At 46.1% G+C, this 23,479-nt stretch overlaps 1 protein-coding gene across 1 annotated transcript in view; it reads right to left on the bottom strand.

The window, feature by feature from the left end:
- Nucleotides 1-8,694: 8,694 nt before the first annotated feature.
- MORC2 (MORC family CW-type zinc finger 2) overlaps nt 8,695-23,479 on the bottom strand; it is a 40,369-nt gene continuing 25,584 nt past the window's right edge. The window contains exons 10-25 of the mRNA XM_019643042.1: nt 22,597-22,701; nt 21,946-22,031; nt 20,671-20,811; nt 20,422-20,576; nt 20,182-20,310; nt 19,577-19,682; nt 18,715-18,847; nt 16,870-16,944; nt 16,404-16,784; nt 15,686-15,817; nt 15,158-15,212; nt 14,597-14,738; nt 14,252-14,488; nt 14,070-14,163; nt 10,233-10,421; nt 8,695-8,954 (exon numbers count right to left, since the gene is read on the bottom strand). Coding sequence (XP_019498587.1) covers nt 8,886-8,954; nt 10,233-10,421; nt 14,070-14,163; nt 14,252-14,488; nt 14,597-14,738; nt 15,158-15,212; nt 15,686-15,817; nt 16,404-16,784; nt 16,870-16,944; nt 18,715-18,847; nt 19,577-19,682; nt 20,182-20,310; nt 20,422-20,576; nt 20,671-20,811; nt 21,946-22,031; nt 22,597-22,701 — 2,229 coding nt within the window. The 3' untranslated portion in view covers nt 8,695-8,885. The remainder of the gene's footprint in view (nt 8,955-10,232; nt 10,422-14,069; nt 14,164-14,251; nt 14,489-14,596; nt 14,739-15,157; nt 15,213-15,685; nt 15,818-16,403; nt 16,785-16,869; nt 16,945-18,714; nt 18,848-19,576; nt 19,683-20,181; nt 20,311-20,421; nt 20,577-20,670; nt 20,812-21,945; nt 22,032-22,596; nt 22,702-23,479) is intronic.

Raw genomic sequence — 23,479 nt, 5'->3', positions numbered from 1 at the left:
GGCAGTAGCACTGTAGGAGAAAGGTAAGGCTTTTCAATAAGGGGTGTGGGGGAAATCAGGAAGAAGGGAAGAAGGAAGTACAGTAAAACCTTGGATTGCGAGTAACTTGGTTTGCGAGTGTTTCGCAAAATGAGCAAACATTTCTAATACATTTTTATGTGGTAAACAAGCGATGTCTTGCAATACAAGTACATAGTTTGTTTCCGGAACAAATTATGCTCGCAAACCAAGGTATTACTGTAATTGGAGCTTTATCTAACACTACACACAAAAGTAAATTCCAAGTGGATTAAAGATCTACCGGTATATTGTGAAAGACAAAACTATGAAGACATTAGAAGATACAATATCTTCATGGCTTCAGGGTAGGAAAGAATTTCTTAAACAAGTTACAGAAATACAAATAATAAAAGGTTGATTAAATTAGTTTATATTAAAATTAAGAACTACTCATCAAAAAACTATAAAAAGAGAATTAAAAAAATATGCCAAAGACTGGAAGAAATTTGCAACACAGATTACTTATAAAGAGCTTGGATCCAAAATAACAAAAACACAAATCAATAATGAAGACAAAAGAACGGAAAATTGGGCAAAAGTCTTGAGCAAACACTTTACCAAAGAAGATACCTAAATGGTCAGTAGACATGAAAAAGTGCTTAACCACATTAGAAATCGGAAATGTAAATTAGGCCACGATGAAATACCACTACACACCCATCAGAATGGCAAAAAAAATTTTCAAGCCTAGCAATATAAAGTGTAGGGCAAGGAAATAGAGTAATTAAGCACTTAGTGCCAATGGGCACATAAACTGATAGAACTGCTTCTGAAAACAATTTAGCATTACCTAGTAAAGTTGAAATGGGCCTGACCTATGAATCAACAACTCTACTCCAAGAATTATATCCTATAGAGAAAGTCCTGCAGGCATGCAACTGGAGACATAAGCAAGACTATCCACACTTATACTGCAACAGCAAAAAACTAGAAACAACCTAAATGCCAGTCATGGAGGCATGGATAAAAAATTGTGGTATGTTCAACTGTAGGTGTAATTCGCTTGTTTTCATTACCGTAGAGTATTCAGCAGTGATAGAATACTATACAGTAGTGAAGATGAAAATATTAGAGCTACATTAAACAATTTGAATGAATTTATGAATCATAATATTAAAACAAAAAAGCAAACTGCAGAACCGTAAATAAAAGGTGATGTCCAGAAGTTCAAAAACAGCCAAAATACAAAAATGTAGGATTCCAAACCAAGTATACAAAGTATAAAAAGAGCAAAGGAAATATGAACACAGAATTCAGGATGCTGAATACTGTTAAGCACAGAGAAAAGGGAACAGGACCCAGGAGGGGAACACAGGGATTTATTTTATAATGTAATAATAATGCTTTTTCTTAAACCAGTACACTGTATATTTTTCTTACCTTATAAATATTTTATAAACATAATATTCTTTTGTAGCTACTCAATGTCTAATAAAAATAATTGTTAAAACAGTTTAAAAGAGAACCTGCCCCCCCATATGGTTGTATGTATAGATGCTGAAAAGGCATTTGACAATATAAAAGTAAATAAAGGAAAACCTCATTCAAAACCAGGTTGGGAAGCCATGAAGGGAGGGCTCTCAAACACATTCCACTTGTCATAGCTTATTTTATATACCCCAACAGGAAGAAGGAACATTTTCTCCTTGCCCAGGAACAACTCAGCTAATAAGAAGCCATCACAACCCTCAACAATCCCTCCTCCAATGAACTTTTGTCAAAACTGCCCCTCCCAATATCCTCCCTTCATCTATAAAAGCATGCTTCTCTCCTTTTTTTCTGCACTTGCCTATTGTTTGCCATAGTTTGCTTGTCCTGAAGTGCAATTCCCCTGCTATTCTCAAATAAAATCATTTGCTACTAGATAACCTTTATCAATATTTAAGGTTGACAACAGTTTCCAGGGGAACACAACCCACATTTCATTCTGTGTTACTGATGCCCCCTGGCACTAGACTCAGGCAGGACTGGCAGTCACGGCTCCAACCCAGAGACTCCATATTAAAAAAAAACGAAAAAAGAAAAAACCCCCAAAAAACAGAAGGAAACGCCTCCCATATTTTAAAGGCTATTTGCCAAAACCAATAGCCAACATCCTGCTCAGCTGTAACATGTGATTTCCATCCACATCAGAAACAAAATGGGGATAATTATTTAACAATGTTTCAGAGTTCTAGCTAAAGCAAACACAATTAAATTATATTGGCATACTAGCAAATCTGTAGATTGTATCTATAAAACACAGGTTTATTTTTAAAACTACCAGGGTTCATAAGATAGAAAAAAAAATATATTAAGTGATTAGTTTTTCTCTATATTAACAATCAGGAGTAGAAATGGAAAAAAAATATCCCATTCCCAGTAACAAAATCCATCAAACACTTAAGAATAAATTTAACAAGAATGTTATAGAACCCGTATGAAGAAATTATAAAACCTTATTGGATGATCTAAAAGAAGTCTAACAAATGGAAACTATTTTGTATCATCTGGGGAGATTTAGGATCATAAAAACGTCAACACTCCCAAAACTTACATCTAAATTTAATGCAATTATTTAAATCCCAATAGACCATTTGGTTTAGGAAGGGATCAGAGAGAAATGGATAAAGTGATTTTAAATTGCATGTGAGAAAAGAAATTCTAAGAATAGCCTGGAAAAGTATTTTAAAAAGAAAAATAGTGAGGGAGATTGACCCATCTAGATAATGATGATGCCCAAATTTCTAGTTTCAGCTAGGCCCTCACCGTTCACATCAGAACGGCCTGTCCAACTAATAACTGGATGTCTCTATTGGCATCTCAAACCCAAAGGATCCAAAACCAAATAGAGTGGAATATAAATAATGACTAAGGTAGTTCATTTAACAAATGGATAAGGCATGAGTAAATTTCCATCTGGGAAAAAAATAACAAAACTTGACTCCTGCTTTATGGCTTATACTAAAATACATTCCACAGGGAGTGGACATTGACCAAAAAAATTTTAAATATTGCAACAAAATGTAAATAGAATGTTTCGGGGTGGGGGAAGGGAGGGTTTTCTCAAGCATGCTAAGAAACCCCCAAACCTAAAAATGTTTACCTTTCAAGAAATACCACACACCAACCTAAGAACTAACCAGTAGAAAATGACCCAAAGTTGTGAAATGCAACAGGCCTCAGGTGCCAAGAGAAGCCAACAAGCTGGCAAGCAGTCTGGCCCTTCAAGGAAAATTACCTGGAGATGGCTATTTTAAAACGTAAAGTATACAGATTCCTTTCAAGGTTCTCTATCTTGCAGATATGAAAGCACAACACCATAATGGCATCTACAATATACAAAATGTTTTCTGTAGTGACCAAAAAAGTTGGAAAACTGAACAACGGGCCCTGACAAGACTGACTCCATCTTGTCCTCTGCCCTCCATTCTGTGTCACCCACAGGGCCCCAGGTTGCAAATTTTTCCACTGAACACAGGTGGCAGTTCGTTCTGTTAAGCTCCAGGAAATAACAACCCCCAGATATACCCACAGATAGGCTCAAACTTGGCTTCTGTAACTCACTTGGCTAGGCACAGCTCCCCTCCCACGTTCCGAGCAGGATGTGGTTTTTACCCTTATAAGTAAACCCCTGAGCTCACTCGGGGCTGCGAGGTTTGGAGAGACACGAGTCCTCTCAAGGTCACCGGCTTCTGAAATAAAGACTCCTAATTCGGCCTATCGACTACGGTGTCTTCTGTTCAGCTCGCTGATTTCCAATATAACAAAACAACCCAGGAAAAAAGGTTTCATCTTGCGTTCCAGATTAATACGCAGACGCCCAGGGGGATCAGGGGAGGGGCGGGAACGAGGGGAGAATCCCCATTTTTCTGTTTGGAGTGTGGCCATTTTCGCTCGCCCTAGGATGTAAGGAGACCCCCGCGGCCGCCACCCCCAGGCTGGCCCCGGGTCTGGCCACGTGCAGTAAGGCCGCTGAGACCCGACGCCCAGCCCTGTGTTGCGTGTCGCACACCGCAGCATTGTTGTGGCGTTCTCCCTGCCCGGGTTGAGGCGTGTCGGCCCACCAATCACAGGCCACGAAGGTGGACTGGCAATACTTCCAAGGCGCATGCTCAGGGCACAACCGACCGTGCAGGGCGGGCGCCATTATGCAATTGCCTCATGGATCTTAAGAGCTGGCGCTCTCTGCAGACCACAGGCGTTGGCGAGCTGGAAGAACACCGGCACCCTGATAAGACTAAGCGTTGGATACTCCCAAAGCCTCTGGAGAGAGATGGCCGAGTGCAGGGTCCTGGCCGGAGTTCCCTCTGGGCCAGTTGAGAATTTACAGCCGGCCCTCAGGCTTGTACTGTGAAAGTTGATGAAGTAGCGTGAGGAATTCAAAACTCTCTTCTGACAAATAGAGGCTCTCTTCCCACTGCAGCATCCGAAACACTGCTAGGGACAGATTAGTTTAAATGGTGGAGCACTGGTGAGGGGAGTGAGAGCCCAGAGCTTCAATAGAGGAAGAGTAGTGGGGAAGGAAAGACAAATTCAGAGTAGTGGGTTAGAGCTGGACACAGCTTCGCAAGAAATCTGCAGTTACTTGGGCAGGAAGTGGCCCCAGAAAGTGCCATGGAAGCATCTCTATAGTCTATAGTGGACAGGAAAGTTGGAAGGATGTGTCCATCGGATCCTTCCCCTCTTACTGATCCACGTTAGCCTCAATGGTATGAGCTCCCCTACTCTCCAGGCCTTGGCTGGCAGCTGCTAAGAGCCCAAGCAGTAGTATAGGCAACCTGTGGTGCAGGCCTGAAGTAGGCTGAATGGAAGCCGCACCCTCCTCACCCTTAGGGGATACTGAAATTGGCCTAAAGGTTAAAAGGCCGTGAGGATGGCTGTGTGGTTGACTAAGCAGCCAAAGACCTGTGGGTAGCAGATGGAGACCAGTGACTCTTGGATACAAAGACTGGGGATCAGGGCAGCAAGGGGCTTTGGGCCACCTTTCCAACTTCAATCACACCAGCTCCAGATGATTGGCAGTCTATATATGGCCCTCTGGATAAATTTCAGGTGAACTCGTCCTGTGCCTAAATAAGCTAGGAAACCTGTACTGTCATCTGAGTTCTTTATTTTAGAAGGGGAATGGCGAGGAATGAGCCACAATATGTCTAAGTCTTGGAGCTCAAAGGAAGGTTTTGCAGGACCCACCCAGGAGCCCTGGTTGGGCCTGGCACATTCCTAGTTACCAGATGAAAAGAGCCAGACTGAAAAACTGGCCTGGCAACATTTTGGCTCATTGTTGAATGGGATGTGCCTTGCCAGGCCCTTTGTCTGTCTGTCCAGTCTGCCTTGTTTATTGTGGAGATGGTGACCCCAGCAGTGCTGAAAATGGGCAGAGGATAGTCTGAGGCCTCAAACATGGCAGTGAAGAAAGCATATTCCTTTGGAGCTCTGCCTCCCGTGGCCAAGCTGGCTGTTCACCTGCTCAGGGAACCAAGAGCAATGTGGAACCAAGAGCAATGTGGCCTCGTGGTTTCAAAGAAAGCCTCAGAGGTTCCATCTCCAAGAAAGGCTGAACCCTCCAGTGGAATTCTGAGGCTGTTTCAGGCACCTTGGTGACTGCCAACAGGTCCCATACAGCCTGGCCAGCTCCAGAAGAATGACCTTCCAACAGGGACAAATAGCCAGCGGAGGCAACCACCCACTTGGGTCAAGCCTTGTGTTCTGTGTAAATACAAATAAGCTTGAGCTTCATCAGTCTTAACATTTATGGGTCCTAGAGCTGTGAACTCTTGCCCAACACTGCTTAAACCACAGGTCTGAAAGAGAGTCATATAGATATAGAGAACTGGACCCAACAAGAAGAGCCAAAAAGCATTGTCACTCAAATGGATATAAAGGAGGAACCAGAGAAGTTTTTCTCAGATTGTTAACACATGCCTTCCTTTTGTAAACAAAACTGTCAAACTCTTCGCCCAATCTGGTAATAAACACAGAATTAGTCCTAAAGTGGGGTTTTTAATTTTAAATCCATGGGACAGTTAAGGGCGGGGGGGAGGGGATCATATAAAGTGAACATTTTCCTGAGGACTTTGCACCGTTTTTCATCTGATTTTTTAAATAAATTCTTATAGAGTCCTTAACCCAAGATGCAGAACCACAGCCCTATCCCAGAAGAGAAAATGGCCAAAGAGGATGCTGCATCTCACTTAAATTACTTTAAACCATCTAAAAAATCCAGTGTATGTGCGTCGGCAGGTAGAGGGAATATACTTGGTAGCAGTTCAAACTGTCTTTTTTGTAATGTAGCTTAGAATTTGTAATACATCCATCATCTGACAACACCCATTTCTCTTTGGAATTTTCCCTATATACAGATGAGTTATTAAATAAGTAAATATAGACACTCATCATGGAATTTTTCATAAATGTTAAAAACCGAAATGTTTATAAATAGGAGACTGTTAAATGACAGTACATCCAAGACACTGAAATGCTATGCATTCAGAATGTAGACCCATATGGGGTATTCTGAAACAGGTTCTACGATACAATGAGTGGGAAACAGAAACAGAACAGAATGGATGTATACTTGTGTGCTCAGGATGGATACTCTCTCCAGGGAGAAAATGGAGATCAGGGATGAAAGGGAACCTTGCTTTTCATGGTGCAGCTTTCTGTACTGTTTGAATTTTATCACATGCATGTGTCACTTAAAAGATTAAAGAAAGTCCCCACCCCTCCCACTCCTTAAAAACAGGGTTGCTGCACTAATCCATCTATGTGCTGCCTTGAACGAAGGACCTTTCTGCCACAGACCAGCCAGACCATCTCCCTCCTCCCAAGCAGGTCACCTATTCCCTGAGAGTGAAAAGGGAGGGACCCCTGCATTTTATCTTCCCACTAAGAATGGCAGGAGCTCTCTTGGGAAACAGGCTGCAGGCAGCACAGTGGGCACATCCAGAAGTGAAAGCTAAAACATTAAAGCAAGTAAGTATTTCAGTTTGTGGGTGTTGAGGATGAAGACAGAAAACAATGAAGCTGGTGGAGATGAGCAAGAATGTGAAGACAGTTTAAAGCTGCCATAGTGGAAAGAATGAAGAGGAGGAAGGTGCTGGATTTTACTAAGAGAAGAAAACAGACTGAGTTCAGGAGTCTCACCAGAAAAAGTTTATATTATTGCATTTTGATTACAGGTGTGCAAATTAAAATCTTCAGTATTACCCTCTGGTAAAAATGCAGAATCAACTTCCCTTTTGATTAAAACAGGTTTGGGGACAAAAGTGGACCATATGCTGCCTGGGATGAAGAGAGCTAGACAGGAGAGGAATCACCAGCTCAAGAAACCCCAAGATTCTTTATTTAGAGAATCTTCCAGAGGAAGAAGCTAGAGTCATCTCTCGAGTAGTATTTCCCCAAGCAACCCTTTCCCAGAGATGTGGTTTAGGGAAGCCCCAAACCCACAAAGCCATAGGTGCTTCTGGCCATGTGCATAAGTGGATAAAGACTCCCAATTTCCAGTGTGGCCTGCTTCCCTCACCAGTGCTTCCCAGTATTCTGCAGACTTCACAGGGCAGCATGTGGGCCACTGCTGACCTGGGGTAGGTAGATAATTCTTACACCTTCAGAAAATACAAAGTCCTCAAAGAGAAAAGAGAGTTGGGGAAATCAAACCAGAATTTTTCCAATGGCCATTAAAAAGAAAACTCAGCAACTCTTGCGTTAGTCTTTGACCCTGAGAAGTTGAGGGACACAGCTGTTATGAGGTTGTGACTGGACAGGAGGGAAGGCATGGTGTGCTTCCTGCAGAGCTGCCTCTGGAGTCCCTGCGGCCCATCTCCCACGCCTGTGGGCCGGGGGAGCGGGAGGGCTCAAGTGACTGACCCCCCTCTGTCTGTTCCATAGCGGGGACCTTGACTGGGCATGGTGGGGCCAGGCAGAGAGGAAGCAGCAGCAAAAGAAAAAGCAGGTCCTCCAGCAGTGGGCACCATCCAAGGCAGCTGAGTTGCCTCAGACCCTACCACACCACAGACGAAAGCCACCACATCAGCACCAGGGGCCCTTTCACACACAAGTTCCTTTCCTAAAAGGTCCTTTGGAATTCAAACAATTCGGTGTGCTATCCAGTTTAGCGGTCTGACCAGTGTCCGATCTCAACCTGGATTCAAGATACTGAGGCAGGAAACCTCACTGTCCACAGCTGAGGCAATCACTCTAGCAGTGAGAATTTGGGTGATGGATGGTAAGGCTGAACAGGACATTTCTTCCGCAAGCTATTTGTACAAAGCCACAGCCAAGACAGCTGCTAAGGCTGACACATCCCTGACCTAAGCAAGGAGCCACTCAGTGCCAAGCCTCTTCCTGACCCATGGTCCCCTTGATCAGAGCCCGTAGGGGGAGCACAATTCTGGGGTCTCTTTCCCTCCCCTATCCTAGATCCCAACGTTCATCTATCTCTAGAGCCTCTCCAACTTCTGGATGGCGCTGGACTTGCCACATCTTGAGGAGCCAGGAGCCGAGACAATCAGCTTAAGCTTGACATCCTGATTCTGTTCTTTTTGCCCCGGAGTCACACACACACACACACACACACACACACACACACACACACACACACACACACACACACACAAACAAACAAATGTATAGTCTCACAGCAGGCACAGCATCTTGTTTCTTTTTAAAAATAAATATTTATAAACAGGGAGGAAGATTCAAAGAATCAAGAGTCTCTTTCCCTCCAAAAGCACAAATGTCCACATGAATCAAACCAAGGTAAGTCCACCAACCCGTGAATGAAAACCGCCTCCCCCCAGTTCTGCCTTGAGGTACAGGGGAGCTGATCTCTGGCTCCGAGTCCCTTAGTCCCCCTTGGTGATCAGGTCCTCGATGTAGGCATCCAGCTCATCATCTGTATTGATGTCTATGTCCTGGAATAGAGCAAGGCAGGGTCAGCTGGGGGCCATAAGGTGGGGGGGTCCGCCTCCCCACCCTTCTTGCAGCCTGTAGGACCTGAACCAAGTCCCCTCCTCACCTCCCTCCATTCCCACCTACACCCTGGCTGTCAGCCCTGTCCCCTCCCTCTTAATTACCCCTCACCCCCAGGTCAGTCCTCTGTTCACAGATGACGCCCAGATTTTCTGCCTCTATCCTGACTCTACCCCAAGTTCCAGGTTGCCTTAGATATGTTGCAGCCTTCTCAGACTCAATATATCCAAAACAGCTCAAATGTACCACCCATTTCAAGTTGTTCCATCTCAGTTACAGACCACCACCTTCCCTCCACCCAGGGGCTCAAGCCAAACCACAAGAACCACCTTTGTGTCTTCCCTTTCCCTCAGATATTGCAGATATGCCCACTATCCTCCCACCTCACTGTCACCATCCAAGGTTCAGGCCACCAGAATCTCTCACCCAGACAACTGTGGGAACCTCACTGGAGTCCTGAGCTCTAACCTCCGCCCCCTCCAGGTCCTCCTATAACCAACCAGAGTCTGACATTGCAAACCAAATGATGCCACACCCCTCCAGTGACTTCTCAGCTCATACAGGCCCTGCCCCTACTCCTACCGCCCATAACTCCCTGCCTTGAGCCTAGAGTCCTGCTGTTCCCTCTACAGGAGCACTCACACCCACTTACATGATTGGTTCCACTCTCACATCAGAGGCCACCCCTAAACACCCTAGAAAAGAGGACTCCCCTTTTTTCTCTGTCTCATTCTATTTACTTCTTGGCACTTCCCGCCATCAATAATTCTATCTCCTCCACTGCACTATTGGCCTGTGAAAGCAGGGACCTTATCTCGCCTGTCTGGTTCACCTAATATCCACAGGACACTAAGTAGGTTCTTACTGTTTACTGTCTGGATGAAGCACCGAAACCCTACAGGGGACTTCCCACTACTGGGCCACCCAACCCCATCTGGGCGTCATCTGGAAAAGTGAGAACTATTTTATGGCTTGCAGGATTCTCAAACCAGGTGGTACATCAGAATGTCTAAACAAGGGCAAAAGTCTGATACCGTGGGTCTGGCTGGGATGAGGCCCAGGCAGCCGCACCACCTCCAGCCCTCCTGGTCAGGATGCTGTGCAGCCAGGGTTGAAACCACAGATTCCTGTGAGTGAGGAGAAGGGAGCAAGAGGTGCCCAGGCCTCCCCACCTTAGACACCAGGTGGTCCAGCTGCAATGAGAGGGCTGCCTGGCTCACCTCCTGCACCTTTTGTAGGAGCGCCACAATGTTGGTCCTCAGCTTCTGCAGCTTCTCCTCTGTTTCACGGAGCTTTCTCTCGGAGGTGCGCAGGCTCTCCTCGGAGGCCTTGGCCCGCGAGTCAGCACGACTCTGATAGGAATGACACAGGTTCTGGAGCCCCACTTCATACTGCTTGAAGTACTCTTTCTGTCAGGAGGGAAGCCAGAAGATGGGTGCATGAGCTCACAGGGGTCCCCAGGGCCCTTCTAGATGAGCACTGGTTTCCCCAACTGGCTCAGCACAAGGATGCTGCATCTGAGGGGATGTCAAACACAAAGGGCAAGCAGTCTCTCTAGCTCCAAGGTAGAAAGACCCTGATGCCTATCTCGTAGTGCTGCCGTCAGGACAAAGATGGGCTCACACATGTGAAGCACTTAGCAAAGTGCTTTGGCAGACAGCAAGCCATGGGTGAATGTGAGGAATGATTACAAGTGGTACAAAAGGACAAGAGTCACTCTCCCAGCTCCATCCTACCTTTCTAACTTTACAACAGCCCTTTCAGCAATCCACTTCCAAGTCACACCCCACAATGTCAGTACCAGAAGTTCTCTTCTATCAATATTTACCAAGCAACTAGCAACATCAGATAGCTCTATATTTATGCAGCATCAGTTTTTACTATCTTCCCTGAGTCCCTGAAACTTCCAAAGGATGAGGTAGATAACTAGTTTCTATAGATATGAGACTTTTACACTTTTACACTTTCAAAGGGTAGCAGAATATTTGTTTCAAATGAAATTTTACATGAAATCTCAGTGTAAAAAAACAATTTAAGTAGTATCTCTTTAGGTTTTGTTTCTTTTCTAAGTTCAAACTTACATCATGATCTACTCATAAGTTACCAATGAGAATACCAAGGCCATTTGGATGAACACGAACTCACAATCAGCAGGTCATGGCTGACCACTGCAGTCTTTCCAATTCTAGCATTTATTTACTTCTATGAAGGGGTATGATCTACCTAGCATTGATTGGGTGGCTCCTAACCACTGTTTGTAAAAAGTGTTACCGCCAAGTATTTAACTGTGTCATTTACCTTACAATTTAGAATATTATCCTATTAAACCAAGATGGCAAAAGAAACTTCAAGTTCTGCACAAAAAATAATTACCTTGGCAGCACAAAATAAATGTTCAAATCTGTTTCAAAGTATTAAAATACAGTATACAATGTCTTGAGCCTGACTGTGATTTGTATTGTTTTTTTTAACTTTTGTTTTAAAGTAAGTATAGACTTGCATGCAGTTATATATGTTTGAATCTAATACTTGCAAGATCCTTGTGGGCTTTATGGAATTCCTGGTCCAGTATGATGAGAAAAAGGACCATCATTTAGACTCACAAGGCCTTAATGAACATTAGACTCTTTTTGTTTCCTTGACATTAAAAAAATTAAAGTTTGAGTTATTTCAGGCATTACAACTAGGACATACAGTTGATGCACTGGTGATATACCTCCTTTTACAAGAATAAGTTAACAGACTATTTTAGGCTCAGACGTCCCTGCTATGTTTTGGTCTAAGCCAGGGGTCGGCAAGCTGCGGCTTGCAAGCTACATGCGGCTCCTTGGGTACATACATGTGGCTCTGAAGTAAAATTGAAAATGAAAATAAAACTATCATAGTTTCATTTATAAAATTTTTTAAATTCACATAATGGTGATTTCATTAGTTTTATAGGTCTCGCAAAACTTCGAGGGACAGGATTGGCTCTTCCGTCTCAAAAGTTTGCCAACCCCTGGAGGCCACTGCAGCGATTCCACTGAACCCAAGCGTTGCTCTGAGTTTGACAACAACTTTAAGCCAAAAGCAATAAATCTGACTAACAAGAGGATGTAGGGCCAACCTAGCCAGCCTATTAGCTATTTGTTCCCAGGATCTGCAGGGCAAGAGTTGAAGTGTGGAGTTTTCCATGAAGCCGTCATGAGTTCTATCATATTCTAGCTTCCTCAGTGTGGACCACCCCATCATGTCGCAGGGAAGCAAGAAGGCACCATGACAAGGGCAAGACCCTTGGTCCTAAGGAGTGCCTGTGTTCAAATCTGAGCTCTATTACAACACACTCTTCACTTCTTGGAGGCTTAGTGTCTTCAACTCCTAGCCTCATTTCTTTTAAAGTGGAATGGAGATAAAACCCCGTATTTTTCTCTCTGGAAAAACTTATCAAGAACATAGCTGCCACATGAGGACCTGACATCTTGAATACACTAATCCTGCTGTTTTAATTCCAGTTCTCTTCTAGAAAAACCACCCTAGAAAACTAAGCTATTCCTACCATAAAAACATCCCACTTCATGTGGATGACTCCCAAATCCTCATCTCCAGTCCTGGCCTGTCCACCCACAAGTGCCAGTTCCCAATCTCTATCTGCCCACTGGACATCACCAGAAATTTAGTGCTGGTACTTCCAACCCAACACAATTAAATCTCAACTAATCATCTTCCCTTGATGAAAGCCATTTTCTCTCCCAGTTAACAGCTTTGTCATCAACTTCCTATTCCCAAAGGCCTGAGACAAAAAGTATGTAGCCTCTGCCTCCTCCCCCATCACCTGCCTACAGTCAATGGCCAGTCTGTCAATGACCTCTGACATGGCTCTTTCACCTGCTGGTCTACTCCCACCACTCTGGATCCCGTTCCCATTCCCTCCCCTCTGACCTGTTACAATTGGACCAGCCTCCTTGCCCTTGTATCTCCCATCCACCCATCCTAGCAAACATGCTGCTACCAGAGTTACCCTCTTAGGGGCAGGGGCAGGAGACTATGGCCAAATCACCTTGCAGTTTTTGTAAATAAAACTTTATTGGAACACAGTCACATCCTTTATGTACTGTCTATGGCAGCTTTCAGGTTATAATAGTGGAGTTGAGTAGTTACCAGAGACTGTGTATCACACAAAGATGAAAATATTTACTAACTGGCCCTCTATAGAAAAGCTTGTTAACCCCTGCCCTAGACACGGTTCAGACTGACAATTCCATTAGCTCAAACATTTTGCTGGCCCTCCTATTTCATACAGAGTTTAAGCCACTGTGCTTAAGATTGGACATTCAAGACACATCATATCCTGACTCTCAGGCCCCTTCTATCCTAAATGCTCATCCTCCACCTGCTGCCTTGACCTCCCCGCCATCTGCCCTTTCATCCCTCTGAGCCTTTGCTCATGAAAGTCTCTCTGCCTCAAACACTCTCCATCACATACACAGACACGTTTTCCTCAGACTGAGTCGCGCTCTCCCCTCCCCCAGGCTGCCCACATCCATAGCACTTACTGTTCTCTACCTTACTTTCAGCTACCTGGTATCTACTGAATCTTAAGCCACTTGGAGGCAGGACTCTTGCTGCTAACTAAAGGGTCCAGCAGAGGGCCTCCTCAGGGGAGGTGTCACATCAACATTTGCTGGCTTAGATAAGACTCACTGCTTATTTCCATACATCACAAGCTTCTTTGTATCTCCCTCTGAGAGTCAAGTTTTAAGAACTTTGAGCCCAAGTTCTTCACTGCTGCCTGGACAGGTTTACTCTCTCTGCCAGGGTAGAGGATAAGAGATGTAGTCATCATAGAATATCAAACCAGGCCTACTATCCCTAAGTGAGGACTCAGGTCCAGGGTCTCATGACACCAGAGTCATGTCCACCAGCTAAGCCACTTCTTTTTCCACAATGTAAAGTCTCCTCCTTCCCTTCTCTCAGCATAAAAGAGAGAAGCTGGCTGGGAGGCACATAGCTGAGTGCTGTCAATCACAACAAATAACAAGGCAGGCAGAGTGTAAAATCAAAGGTCAGGCCAGACTCACCAGAGGAAACGATATCAGCTCATCTGAATTCATAGCACTGAGTTCCTTCTTGGAGATGGGGAAACTTGGAGGCAGGAAGTACCGTAAACAATTCCTAAACAAGAAAGGTGGGGACAGGAAGTCAGAATGGCATGGAGGGGTAGAGAGCTACCGCTGGCCGTGGAGCAGGACGACAAACGCACCGGAGGATTTGGACAAGCAGGTCGATGGTCTCATGGTTGGTGCTTGGGGCAGTGGTGTCAGGCTCGATGCGGATGCAGTCAGAAGTGGAGGGCTCTGCCACAGCCACAGTCTGCTGCTGAGCCTGCTGAGCCTCCATGGCCTCCTCCTCCTCCCCACCCTCCTGCTGTGTGTCGGGGCTTTGATACTCCGGGGAAGGGGGTTTCATCAGCCGCACATCCTCACTGTCTTTTTCCACCCTAGAGAGGACACAGTGCTATGTCACATGTATCCTGGGCTCCCAGGATGGGAACCACCTCCCCCTGCCCTAGCAAACTGTCATCCCAGCCTCTCAGAAGGGGCGTTACCAGCGGTCTCTTGGTGTTGTGTCTGTGGGCACGTAGTCAAACTTCACTTTCCACCGAACCACATGCTTGCCCACCTCCACAGCTGTGACACGGCCTGTGTACCACTCCCTGTTCACACGAACTTCCACGTGCAGCCCTTTATCTGAGAATGGGGATGGGGTGGGAGTCAGTCAGAAAGTTAGAGTCCCCACTCAGCCAGAGCCACCACTAGAATGGTCATCCTAGAGTCTGCAGGGACAAGAACCCCTAGGTGCTTGCCCCCACTATGCCAGGGACATGGAACCCAGCCACCCTGGTCTCCTTCCCCATCTGTCATGAGGGTGCCAAAGAGCAGCAGGATGAGTGACTGCCAGAGGTGAATGCCAAGAAATTAGTGCTAAAAATACACATAAGGGAGTGCTTTCTTCAGAATTCTTATTGGAATTAGACTTAGAACCACTGTAGCACGAGAGCCCAGAGTCAGGAAAGCCTCCATAAGCCTTCAGAATAAGCTGCTGCTGGCTGAGGTATCCCACTTCCTACTTCCGCCTCAGGCTGCCAGGTATGCCTCTCTGAACTCACCTTTCTGAGCCTTCTTGAGGTCAGCTGAGTCTTCTTCCCCAGCACTGTCTGAGAGCTACAAGGAGAACAGGGTCTGTTAGAGAAATCCCCAATGTCCCCAAAGAACAGACTTTTGCATGACTGGCTGCCCAGGGACATCAGCCGTCACCTTCACATTATCAGTTTAAATCACCATGCCTTATTGAAAGCCACTCCTTAAATCCCCATCTTAGGTACCTACCCTTCTGCCACCTTTATAAACAAGATAGCAGGCAAGGGCAGAATGTCACCGACACACAAAGCAAGGGTTTCAAGCCTCCCTGATCTGTGTCAATGACCTCAGGCCTATGACTAGAACCAGAAGACAGTCTCACTCAGGACCCTACCTGGCACCATGTTTCGTCATCTGTGTAACTGAGAGTCTTTAAAAAGATGAACTGGGCTTCTGGAAGGCTCATGTCACAGAGCACAAATGGAGATGGTGCAGATTGCAGGTCAGGGGTGGAGACTGGGGAGGGAGGCTCTGAGACCCTCACCTTGACCACCTACCTCATTCGAGTCCTTCTTTTCCTCCTTCACAGCAATTTTGCCCCGCTTGGACCTCTCCTTCCTCCTCTCAGCCTCTTCCTCAGTTTCTTCCTCATCAGAGACCTCAAGAGTCCGCTTCCGACCAGGAGTGGCCTACAACAAGAGAGGGAATATGAGGGGACATGTCAGCCCTTGAAGTGCAGGAAGATTCCAGTTGGCCTACAGGAGCTTCAGAGAGGAGCTTGTATGCCTCTCAGTCCTCAGCAGAGGTCAGCACCTCCTGTCATTGCTCAGTACACAGGAAACCCCGGCCTCTACACCCACAAAGACCTTAGCTCAAAGCTGTCACAGGGGAAGCCTCTCCGTTCATTCCACACTTGGCCTGCCTGGCCAGCCCCATGACCTCCCTGACACATACCGCCCACTGCTGCACCCCACCAAGGTTTTCTGTCATCAGATCACCCACCCATGCCCACAGTGTGAGAAGCCAATGGAGGCAGTTCAAGTTTGTAGCAGACCAAAACTCGGAGGAAGCAGTGAAAAGCTTCCTGGACAGGGAACCAAATTGCTCTGTGCCCCTGACGGAGTCCCTCCCTTCAGCTATCTAGAATCCTCCTCCTCAGGGGCAGCAAGCAGGTGATCGCCACTGAGGCTCTCCCAGCACAGCTCTGACTCTGCCTGATGCCAGTCCTGCACCACAGAGGGTGGGCTGGAGGCTGGAGGAGGAAAAGCATCTCACCGGGGAAAATTTACTGGGTGGCTCTGGCTTCTTGACCACTGGAGTCTTGATGGCTCTGGGGGTAGGGACCTCCCGAGGGCTCCTGGAGTTGGGCAGCAGAGATGGTGACAGTGGCTGCACCAGAGGAGCAGGCCGGGGCACAGTCCTGACAGGAGTGTTAGCAGGCTTTCGGGGTGCCTCAGGTGGCTGGAGCAGCCTGGATGTACAGGCCTCCTCCCGGGCTGCCAGGGCAGGCAGCTTTGGAGTGCTGCTGATGACAGGAGCCTTTCGGGGCTGGCTGGCTGGCCTCGGAGCTTGCAGGGAAGGGGGTCTGCTCGGAGCATTTTTTATCACAGCAGGTAAAGGAGGTGACCGAGGACGCTGAGGTCTACGTGCAGGTTCCTAAAAAGGCCCAAAGAGTGTGAAAATACTGATCTTAGCACAAGACGTCTGAGGAAAAATCCCCTCTCCTGCCCTTGGCCTTTACCTCAGTGGAAGGTCTGGTGGTCACTTCCAACGGCAGTTTCTTCAGGTCAGCTTGGGAGCGGATAGGTGTGGTTTTCTGCAGGGAAAACAATGATGAAGCAGTTGTTTGCATGCCTTGGTACATTCAAGAACTCTTTCTGGATCCCCACTATGTGTCTAGGACAGTCTAAGACAATGGGCAAATAAAAAAAATTTAGAACTGGGCCACAGTCCTATTACAAGTCTCCCATTCTCACTGGGGAAACAAACAAAAATACATAGACGCTAAACCATCAGCAAATTGCAGGATTTTATATGACTAATCCAGCAATTGTGAGACTGAAAAAGTGTCAATAGACTCAATTCCCATAGAAGAAGTCAAAACATCAGGTGAGAAAGACCTGATTAACATGGTCAGAAAGGATAGGTAGGATTCAGAAAACTGGGAGGCATGCATAAAACATCTGAGTTAGTGAGAGCTTCTGCACAGACACATTAGTCAAAAGCAAAAAGCTTTAGTAACATATATGATAAAGGGTTGATCCCACAAATATATCTAAAAAACCTGACAAGTCAATTTGAGAGGAAAAAAACAAATATAAGAAGAATAAGCAATTTTAAGAGAAACACACATGTAAAAAACATATTTTAGAAATATGAAAGAAGTTAAAATTATAAGATTTATACCTCTGCCTATCAAATTTGCAAAAACATTTAAAAATAAATGTACTGCTGGTAAAAAATAAATTAACACATCTTTTGGAGGGTAATTTGGAAATAGTTTTTAAAAGCCATAGAATTTTACAAACCCTTTTACCCTTTCAAATTCACTTCTAGAAAATTATTCCAAAGGAAATAATTATGCACTAAAAATATACATCTAAATATATGTGTTTGTGTAGATGACACATAGATGTCATGATCTCCATATTTCTATTAAAAATATATACGTATACGTATTTATGTGTATGTAGGCAGTCGTAAAAAGTTGGAACGAGGGTCGGCAGAGTGGCGTGATGGTTAAGAACTGGCTTGGGACGCCAGAGGGGCCCGGTTCAGATCCCACATGTGAGAGCCAGTGACACTGCCCTCTATAGCTAAGATGCTAACAACAGCTCAACCTGGAGCTGGGCTGCTATGAATCGCTGGTGATGGCGTAGGCTGCAGCCCCGGTGGCAGTGGGTTGCGATGGGCTAGCGTATGTAGCCAGCAGCCAGCATAAGCGGCCAGCAGCTGCAGTGAGCGGCCGCCCAGAAGCCGGCGACCGATCTGCCTCGCCCGGGAAGAGCGCAATGATAGTGCCAACTTGGGCCAGTGAAGCAACGTCCTCCACAACTAGACTGAAGAACAAAACGACAGCAACTTGTCTGTTCCCCTTTCCCCAATTCCCCAGCACTGTTCCCATGCCCCCAGTTGCCCAATAAAAAATCTTAAAAAAAAAAAAAAGTTGGAACGATGTATAGTTAATGATGGTTACCTCTAATGTAGGATATTCATTTTCTAGGGTTTTAAAACAGTCATAAATGAATTATACCACTTTATAATATATAAACAAGAAGTCTGTCTTTTTTTTTTTTTTTTTTTAGCTGAGCCATCCTGCCACCTGTTGACAGCTCAGCGGCTGCTCAGCTCGGGCAGGGACTTGAACCGCTATTGCTCAGAGCTCAAACTCTTGAGTGAGCTCTTAACCAACTGAGCCATTTGGCCGGCCCAAAAAGTCTGTCTTTTTAAAAGAATAATCAGGGTGTACTTGAGAACTGGAGTGTGAAACTGAGCCTGAGGGAACAAGGGAACCAGAGGGTTCCTGTCCCATCCTGGACACACCCCTGACACAGGCTGGCTCTGCCCACTGCCCATGACCACACACCTGCAGGGCCTCCAGCTTCTCCTGCTGTTGACGAATTTTCTCTGTCAGCTGCTTCTGCTTCTCTTCCTGTGTCTTCAGGTCCTTTCTGAATGTCCCCAGGGGAACCTTCTGCTTCTGTTCAGAAGCCTCACACCTGTAGAGAGAAGGTACTAAGGAGGCTGTGGCAAAAGAGGGCTCCAGGTAGGGCAGGGTCCTTCCTCCTCAGCCAACACATGCTGTCGCTCACCAGAGGAACCATCTCTGAGTGCCCACACACACAGAATGAATACTCACTGCAGGACACTCATCCATGCTTACTTCCAGGGCATTTTTTTTTTTTTTAAGATTTTATTGGGGTATTGGGGGAGGGGAACAGACAAGTTGCAGTCCTTTTGTTCTTTAGTCTAGTTGTGGAGGACGTCGCTTCACTGGCCCATGTTGGTATTATCATCACTCTTCCCGTGTGAGGCAGTCGCTTGCCAGCCATTGGACTGCCGTTCACGGAGGCTCACAGCAGCTCATGAAAGCGCACACCTGCTGCCAGCCAGCCCCACTGCAGCCTACGCCGTCGCCAGCGACTCATGGCAGCCCAGCTCCAGGTCGAGCTGTTGTTCACCATCTTAGCTGTAGAGGGCGCAGCATCACTGGGCCTCATGTGGGTTCCGAATCGGGGCCGTGCTGCTCAGAGCTGGCGTCCCAAGCCAACTCTTAACCAACGTGCCACTCAGCCGGCCCCAGGGACCTTATTATGTGCAGTGAAGTCAGGTATAAAGATGTGAACACTGACCTCAAGGAGCATACTGAGGTACTTATCCAGAAAGTGAAGAGAACATGGTGGGAGGATGGAGATACCTACAACCTCCCTGTTAGAGAAAGTGCTCACCGGTCCTGCTCAGGATCAGGGTTCATGGAGCAAACCCAGGTGTCAGGATAATCTTTTTCCACAGAACTCAGCTGAAAGGGGAGGGTCCGCCACTTTAGACACAAATCTGTGACACAGAAAACACAACTCCCAAAGTTAGCAATACCTACCAACAATATCTATGATCAGGGTCCTCCCTGCCAGGCCCAAAACAAAGATGCCCACTGTGGCTCCAACTCTGCCTTCCTTACAGAACAGTAATTCTTCTCAGAGATGCTAATTCCAACAAGGATAGACACTTTATATTGTGGACTCTCAATGCCCCCCAGCCCCTCTCCCTCCTCTAGTAGGATCCTGGCTCAGTCATCACTCACACTATCACCAACATGGTACTAAACCAAGTGAAGCCTAGCAAGTTAATCACCTGTCTCAATCAGGAAGGAAAGGTAGAACTCAGTCCTAAGACTGAGCTCCCAGGGCCATCCCCGAACAAACTCATATCTCTAGTGGGACTGTAAGTCCTCGAATGTGGGTCTAATCAAAAGGCCATTACAGGGATGGAGAGAAAAGAAGGTCATGATCTATGATGGGAAGGAGTTAAGAGGAGGCCCCGACCACCAACTCACCACATTGGATGGTGGTTGGGATTTCCATAGCTCTCCGGCGTTTGTACCGCAGATCACTGGATGGGGGCTGGTTCCAGTTGGCAGAGAGGTAGCCAAACTCATCCCAGAACTTGATGATTCCCCGCTGGGCTGGAAGGCAAACACCCACACACCTTGTTAGGAGCCAGCCTCTGGCTCTTCCTAATTTCACCCCCAGTCAGTGAGTGTCTTAAGGCTGGAGGTGAAGAAAAACGGCATTACCAATGGCAATGTCCTTCCAGTACTGTGCCAGGTGTTCCCCCATTGCCCGTAGCAGGTGTCGGTACTCTTTGGCATCAGCAAAGTCCTGCTTGTTGTGTGTAGGCTCCAGGACCAGGTAGGGCACATCAACAACCCCAACAACCCCACCACATGCCCTGCCAGGAAAAAGAAGACACAGCTGTCACCCCACTGGCCAAAACCTTCCCACCATCTTCTTGGGTTGGGAAGCTCTCCTGGGGCAGTACTCACATGCCCCCTTCCAGCTGTGGGCCCACTTTCTCATACATCTTGATCAGGCGGCTACAGTTGTAGATGAACATGCCATCCAGGTCCCGGTGTTCAATATTGACCCCAAAAACAAAATTCAGTTCCTTAGGTTCTTTAAGTGCTCTGAGAAGACAAAAATTCAAGCATATCAACCCATTAACACACGAATACCATAATGTTTAAGATGTGTTATACTTAAATTTGAGACATGTTAAGCAAAAGCAAAAACTTTTACATTTTCATTCAACGTGGAACCTGTTAAAACTTCATAGAGCTATGCACTGTGCAGTGACTCTAAGTATCCCTAATTAAAAGCACATGACTTTGGCTTTTGGTAACAAACAGAGATGCATTTAGGTGTGAATGGGATGCTGTGAAGCTGGTGAAAATCTTTGAGTTGCAGTGGAATAAACACAAGGTTTTCTGCATACCTACTCCATTAATGTGACAGTAATTAATTTAGAAAAGGCAAAAATTCACAAGAACAATGAACATGTATGTGAGAGAAGAGACCTTTATGTGATAAATGTCAATAAAATTGGGGAAGCTGAAAAGCAGATGGATAAGGTGGACTGACTCAGACAGAAGAAACCTAAAATGTACACCTGTGACAAGGAGGCCAAAAAGAAGCCAGCCAGGAATTCAAGGCCCAGAGCCCAGAGAGGCTCCAAACATGGAGGTGGGATGCGGAGACAAGAAGCCAGGAAAATGCCCATTCTGGATAAAAACAGTCCAAAACTCAATCTATAGCATTATTCCACAATTGTAACCGCAGATAAGAAATTAAGAGTAGATATCCAGGTGGTAGAAGCATAAGGGAGTTTAAACTTTTTTTTTTAATGTTCTATATTTTATAAGTTTTATACAATGAGCATTTTATACATCCTTTAAATGAAAGGAAAAAGGGAGGGAGGGAAGGGAGAGGCGGATGAAAGGAGAGAGGGAGAAAGAGAAAGAGAAGGGAGGAGAAAGAGAAAGACAGACAGACAGGTGCCAATAAGAAGGGTTTGGTGTTCAATTCAAGGTGTTGGCCCTGCCCTGCCTTTTCCTAGCTCAGTTCTTTCCTGAGCTAGGAAAAAAACATTCTCTGACAGTGGACATTTGACAAGCATTTGGGATCACAACATTAATGGCTTTCTCAAAGCAATCTTTGTGATCAAACTTTGCGGGGCTGGGGAGGGATTCCTCAAGCTCTTTGTCAATAATCAGTACAAAAGCTCCATAATTCTAAGACCAAAAGCTAGCCCTGGCACTCACCGCTGCTTGGCCTCCTTGATCCGCTTCTTGACATCAGCCTCTCTACGCAGGGTAATGGCTGTGTTCTGGACCTGCCGCAACATCACCTGGAAATGGACATTGGCACCAAGTGAGGAGAGGGCGTACTCTGGGCCACAGCAGAGAATATTGTAACACATCTAAAGCTTCTTATTTTAAATCACATGGGTGCAAAACCACACCTGGAGATTTACGTTTTCTTTTCTTTTCTACAGAAAATGGGGACAAACTCAAAAGCTGAGTTTCACTTGACCAGGCTCGCTGACATGGAGGGAATATCCCCAACTGAATCAACAGTCTACGGAGGTGTGTGTCAGACACGGAGGCGCAGAGAACTGCTCTGACCCTTACCACAGCGTGTGACCTGGGGCAACTGACACTCTTCACTTCAATTTCCTTTCTATAAACTGAGAATACTAACCGTGTCCACACCTCATATGGTTGTTGGGATATTTTTGATTAGCCAAAGTTTTGCCATACAGTGTGTTCAATCATGATTATAGAAACATCATAACATCCCATTTTTCGGCTTTAGGACAAGGGGTTCATGACTTTTCTGGGGCTGAACCAGGCCAGCTCTTGGATCCTACTGCCAAAATGCTGGAGAACAGCTGCAGGGGTCTGGGGCCTTACCCTGGAGTCCCGTGTGAGGTCTCCACCTAAGCGTAGTTCTAATGTCCGAGCTTTGCTCTCTGCCTCCCGTGCCTTCTCTTCAGCTGAAACCCAGAATAAATCATAAGGAATTTAAAGGTTTAAACCTCTTAGTCAGCCTTACTGAATCCCACAGTGCAGTCCCTGCTGCATAAGGGGGGGTGGGGTGGGGGGAAGTGAGAGTGAGTGAGTGTGTGTGTGTGAGAGAGAGAGAGAGAGAGAGAGAGAGAGAGAGAGAGAGAGAGAGTGTGTGTGTGTGTGTGTGTGTGTGTGTGTGTGTGTGTGTGTGTGGCGGGAGAGAGGGAGGGGGGAGTAGGGGGGAGAGGGAGAGATAGAGATAGAGACAGAGACAGAGATGAGAGAGATGAGAGAGAATATGTGAGTCAGGCTCTATTTATACCTGAGACTGCTTTTCAAACTTTACAAATCAATCCGAACAGGTCAAAAACTGCTCAAGGCAACCAGAGTTAAACACTCAACAGGAGCTGAGAGTTATAAAGTCCTCAGCCAATCACTCTCCATTGAGCTGCAAAGAAGTCCTGTTACCAGGACAGACCTTGAGATTTTTGCCCTGGAGTCATGAAAACCAATTTCACAAATATTTGGGCCAGAGAACAGTAGGATTCTTCACTATGGGAAAGCCCAGGAGTTGACAAATGGCTGACAAAGAGAAAGTAGAGTCTGGGGAGAAAAACTGCGGAGGGGATTGGCATACACTGGGAGGGGTGCAGGAGGAACAGGATGAGCGGTTCAAGAGGACAGCCTGTCCCAAGGTTGGAGAGAGCTTTTTTCTGGATCCTACTTTGGCCACAGGCAGTGTCCCCTAGGCGACCCTCACCCAACCCCTCATGCACAGGGGCGGGGG

Source organism: Hipposideros armiger, unplaced genomic scaffold (assembly GCF_001890085.2).
Source record: "Hipposideros armiger isolate ML-2016 unplaced genomic scaffold, ASM189008v1 scaffold_75, whole genome shotgun sequence".
Taxonomy (NCBI): domain Eukaryota; kingdom Metazoa; phylum Chordata; class Mammalia; order Chiroptera; family Hipposideridae; genus Hipposideros; species Hipposideros armiger.
This window is presented reverse-complemented; position numbering and strand designations above follow the sequence as displayed.